This window comes from Dipteris shenzhenensis, chromosome 2, assembly GCF_047967505.1.
Source record: "Dipteris shenzhenensis isolate YYH24624 ecotype China chromosome 2, Dip_SZ_1.0, whole genome shotgun sequence".
Taxonomy (NCBI): domain Eukaryota; kingdom Viridiplantae; phylum Streptophyta; class Polypodiopsida; order Gleicheniales; family Dipteridaceae; genus Dipteris; species Dipteris shenzhenensis.
Window position 1 is genome coordinate 57,735,284 of NC_141597.1, and position 5,181 is coordinate 57,740,464.

Here is a 5,181-nt window from a genome sequence, read left to right on the forward strand (position 1 = left end):
ATGGAGCATCTCATTGTGTATGCCACTTACATCTACGATCATGAGCCTCAGGTTTCTTTCTTAGGTTTGCTTGAAATACATGATAGGACAGCTAGGGGCTTGGAAACTGCAATTATAAAATTCTTTAGAGAATATGGTATAGATGAGAGAAAAATGGTCAACTTTGGGTCTAATGGTGCATCTGTAATGATTGGTTCTACAAATGGATTGGCTGCATTGTTGAAGAGAAGGAGTCCTTTCATGACATCGATACATTGTGTGGCACACCGAACTCACTTATGTGTTTCTGACACTTTTAAACAAAATTTTGATGCACAACATGTGGATTGTGTGTTGAATGAAGTTGCTGGAATTTTCAAGAAAAGCTCTAAAAGGTCATCTAGATTGGCAAAGTTGGCTAATCATCTTGATTGTCCAAGCTTGAGGATGGAAAAGATACACAAGATGAGATGGTTGAGTAGATTTAAGGTAATTTCCAAGATTTGTGAAATGTATGAGCCGCTTTTGGTATGCTTACAAGAGGAGAATACAAGAGTGTTTAAATTGGTTGCAAACTTTAAGTTCATGTACATGTTGCATTTTTTGGGTGATGTGATGGATCATCTTGCAAGCTTGTCATATGCCTTTCAGAAGTATTATGTGGATGTTACAACTATTCCTAGTTTAGTGGCTTCCACCATCACTATGCTAGATATGGAATTTATGGGGCCTCAAGACATCAACATCAATATGCAAGGGCATGATGGTTATGGATTTCCTTCTATTCCTAAGTTTCGTGGCGAAGTTGGATGGTTATATTCCATGCGTAGGGCTTTAAAAGGGGACATGTACTATGGGGTAAGAATTGTTATTGGTAGTGATCTTATTGAAGCTCTTGAGTTTCAAAGTGCTTTTTGTAATGAAGTGAAAAGAAACTTGCGATCTAGTTTTTCTGAAAATCATGTGTTGGAGAGCTTCAAAATCCTTGCACCTTCCACATTTCCTTCAACTCAAGAGCTTAAAAGTTATGGAGGAGATGAGCTGGGAGTGTTGGCACAGCAGTTTGGAAATGATGCAATGGTAGTGGATGGTACACATGTAGGATGCTTGATTGATGGTAGAGCATTGAAGAGGGAATATCATATTTTTAAGATACAAGCAGCATCAGATTGGAGAGGAAAAGTGTTGAAAGATGCATGGTGCTTTATTAGTAGAAATGAAGTGCTCCGTGATAAGTATCCTATGCTTCTTCAAGTTGCAGAAATTGCCTTGTTGCAGTGCAACAGAACAGCTATTTGTGAAAGGGGCTTCAGTATTTAGAACATCATCAAGAACAAGCTGAGAAATAGATTAGAAACCAAGAACTTGGATTCACTTATGTGGATTTCAATCGAAGGACCACCTCTAGCAGAGTTTGATTTTGTGCCAGCTATACAATTATGGCGGAATGCAGCCAAAACGTGTAGACATGCATACAGTGAATTAGAATGATAATGTATCATGACTCCTTGAGCTATTTCTTGCTTTTTTAATGAGTGAAATGATAATGTATCATGACTCCTTGAAGCTGTTTCTTGCTTTTTCATGAAGATATATCCACATCTTGTCATGAATGTAGTACCATTATATTTTCATGAATGTATTAGCAATGTTCCCTTGTAAACTTTCAATATATGATTATAAAATCGTTTAGAGTAGTTGTAAAATATAAGTTTAAGATTTGTTAAATTTTTGGAAATATGGTTGAAAGTTTTCTAAGGCCATGATGACACAGGATAAAATTCAAATGTGCTGAAGTGCTCAAATTTCCCTTTTCACAAGGCTGAATCATAATATCTCAGGTTTGTGATTGCTAAGACTTGTAAGTTTTGAGATATCAGGTTTCTCATTACGCAACCAAAAATATTTTTGGGGAACAGTGATCCACTCTCACAAGATCTGCATCCGGTCTCACAAGATCTTCATACCTTAATTTAAACCAGTCTTCAATATGTAGACGATAAGACTCGCACGATCTGGTCGACAGGTATCTCCTGGATGAGGCATATGCAATAAAGTGCAAAGCCCAGTGTGAGAGTCGGCCACCTTCTTCTTGGATCCATCCAAACTGAGGATTTTGCATCCAAGGTGTGCAAGGAACTGTATCATGCTGCTCCACTTAAGTGTACCTTTCTGTTTGCACCACAATCGAGTCACCAGGTCAGATTCCTTCAGCTGGTCCAATGGGCGAGCAAAAGAACGAACAGGAGAGATTCGATGCTCTCCAACACTAGTCATGGCCTCTGTAAGCACGGAATCCATCGGGTCTTGTTTGCGTGTCTTGATCTTTTTGCGGACTGTGGGTGGCACGTATGGCTCCAAAGACCCATCTCCAATCTCCCAGAATAAAGAGGGATCCCCAAACACAGTTTCTGGCACTGCCCTAGCCTTTGCTGTTTCAGCAAGCTCTTCCTCTCTATCCGATGATGGACGCTTCTTTTTCTTTCTCTTCTTCTCTTTCTCAACATCATGACGATGTTGAGTACGTCTCATAATGTCCAAGGAGAGGAGCGAGTACTCATTCCCCTTCCATTGAGGTCGAATGAATTGATGATACAATGATAGATAACCCAACTTAAAAGCGTCGAATATATCCCCCGTCTCCACAACCGGGTTGGTACGCCGCGACTTTTCCTTGCTTCACGTTCTGCCTTCCTTTTAAGCTGTAATCTCGCTTTCTCTGTTATCGGATGTGTTTCAAAACGGACGGCCAAACGGACGGGTAGCCTTGCCTGAGACGTTTACTTGCTGTGGTGAAGGAGAGCTGACGTTTACTTGGCCGTTGCTGTCGTGACTTTTGTGTTGTTTGTGCATGCGAGCTTTGATTCCCACCTGTCCTTCAGGAAATGGGAAGATTTAATGCCAAGGTGGCATGTGCTCTTTTCGCACAAAAACAGTGAGCAACTCCTTTGGCTCCAGCAGAATTTATGCATACATGAAAGAAATAGGGAAAATGCGAGTTGTACCACATTCTGGACACTTACAGATGCACACAATTCATAAATAGATGGGATATATTCTCATGCATCTCCCATCCACCTACCTTACTTGCTGTCCACATTGCTTTATGCATAATCAACCGCAATATGCATGAATGCTTCTCCAGGATTGATTTAGAAAAGATTCTCTCAAACGTATAACCAAGGGACTTGTTACTACCAAAGGAACTATACATACCCTTCTCTCCTCTAGTAGTTCATGTAGTTATAAACATGCGCCATGCATACATTGTCATGTCAAAAGGTTGCTTTGTACAAGCTATTCTTTAATGCTTGCAACTTCCATTTGTAGGTAAACAAACACCAATATTTTAGTACCAAAATTCATGAATGCCCAGAGTTTACCCATGGAGTCTAGTTCTAATGCCAAAGTAACTTGGAATGAGTCATAGGACAACTATGATGTCATCCTTTATATATCTATTGTAATAGCAAAACCACATGTCAAAGTATGCAAATGAACATAGACGAGTGAGTGCATAAGAGGAAAGTACATGTGTTTTCAAAGTGTAAACATTTCACTCAATAGGCCCGAAGAAATTGGATCACAAAAATTGCCAATTGATTTGCTACCACATCAACTTTTTCCAGCAAGACTTACACATTTATGTAGACTCATGGTTAAAAGGCCTCCTCAGGTATGTGAACTTGTTTGTTTTTTTAAATATTCAATGAAGAAGTTGTTTAGTAATCTAAGGGTTCAGAACCACATTTTTCTAGAGAATGTAACCTTATGCTTCATCAAACTCGTGCTTGCTCTCGTTGGTCATTCAAAAGTGACATTGTTTCAATATATTCCTATCAATATTTATTCTCTCATCTCATCCAAAAAATAACATCTACGGCTTGCACTCACCAAGAGCGGACAAAGTCTTGAATGCAAGATATAAACACATAAATCACAGGAAAAAAAATGAAAGGAAAAGCTTAAATTAAAATTTTATAGACAGGGCCATGCAAGCATGATCTAGACCTTGTCAGAATTAACTTGGGTGTTGTAAGTAGTGAGAGCTTTGACATTCTCTGGTTCTTCTTCTTCTTAAAGATGTGATCATGGTTGGCAACACATTACTACCAAAATTGAAGCAATTGACAACATCCACTAAACAATAACACGAGTCTTGTAGTTATTACTGGTGATGCATTTTATGTTCCCACAATGTCTCAAGATCTTCTACTGATAGAGAATGACAAGGAGCTCATATGAAACAAGTATGTTTGCATTACCAATCCCAAAATCATCATTACAAAATATGCCAATCAGGGGGCTTCAATATTGGGCCCTTACTCATGGCCTCCTTAAGTTGCTAAAAAGACTCTTATTGCATTACACCCCATTGGAAAAAAACTCCTTTTCTTGTCAATAAGTTCATGGGATACACCATCTCTGTGAAATCATCACAAAAGCGTTGATAATACTTGCTTTTTCCTAGAATTCTGCGAACACCAGTGACACTCTTAGGACTTGCAAGATGTTTGAGTTGTATTCCAACATCTATTAAAAGAGCATTATTTCTCATCATCAAAATCAAGATGTATATCTAAACATATTGTGAAATAAGGATTTTGGATACCTAAATTTCAAGAGCCAACACATGTGTGCCCATATATTAGAAAAGATGTTGGTTGGCCATTTGCCATTGGATCCAAGTTTGTTAATGTGTAATAAGCAAAGCCACCTATAGTAGAGCACAAGTAAAAACTACAAGCATTTCAAAGCACCAAGTGAGGTATGTAGCAGGATATATGCAATAATGGATTGACAAAAATAGAGTAAGGTGGCCAACGACAATTACTATCAATTAGACACAACCGTCCAACTATCCTAAATAATAAAATCCTACTCCCTAACCCCCTACTAGCTCTAACCCCATTCCTTGATTACTTCACTCATCTATACTTCCCATCTACCTACCAACAACTTTGCATGTACTAAATCAACTATAGCTGAAGAGGGGGAAGAGATAGTGAAGATGTACTTTATGTACATATTTCTATTACATACATATGCTCGCCATATGGTCATACTTTCTTTCATTTCCAAAAGTATTTTGTTAAATTGCATGATCTTAGTGTGCTATTGTCCAAAGTAGGCTATATGTCTCAAGAGACCCATCCCTCATGAGATTTGAGTAATGAATTCCTCATTAAGAAGTATGTAGTT

The 5,181-nt window shown here is 38.4% G+C and overlaps 1 protein-coding gene across 1 annotated transcript; it reads left to right on the forward strand.

Annotated features, from left to right (window-relative positions):
- Positions 1 to 1,299, forward strand: LOC147905042 (uncharacterized). The gene has a single exon (XM_087393237.1). It carries the CDS (start codon positions 1 to 3, stop codon positions 1,297 to 1,299), a length of 1,299 nt encoding a protein of 432 aa, XP_087249363.1.
- The last annotated feature ends 3,882 nt before the right edge of the window (positions 1,300 to 5,181 follow it).

Coding starts and splice junctions, on each gene's coding strand:
- LOC147905042 (XM_087393237.1), top strand. CDS start 1: ATGGAGCATCTCATTGTGTATGCCACTTACATCTACGATCATGAGCCT.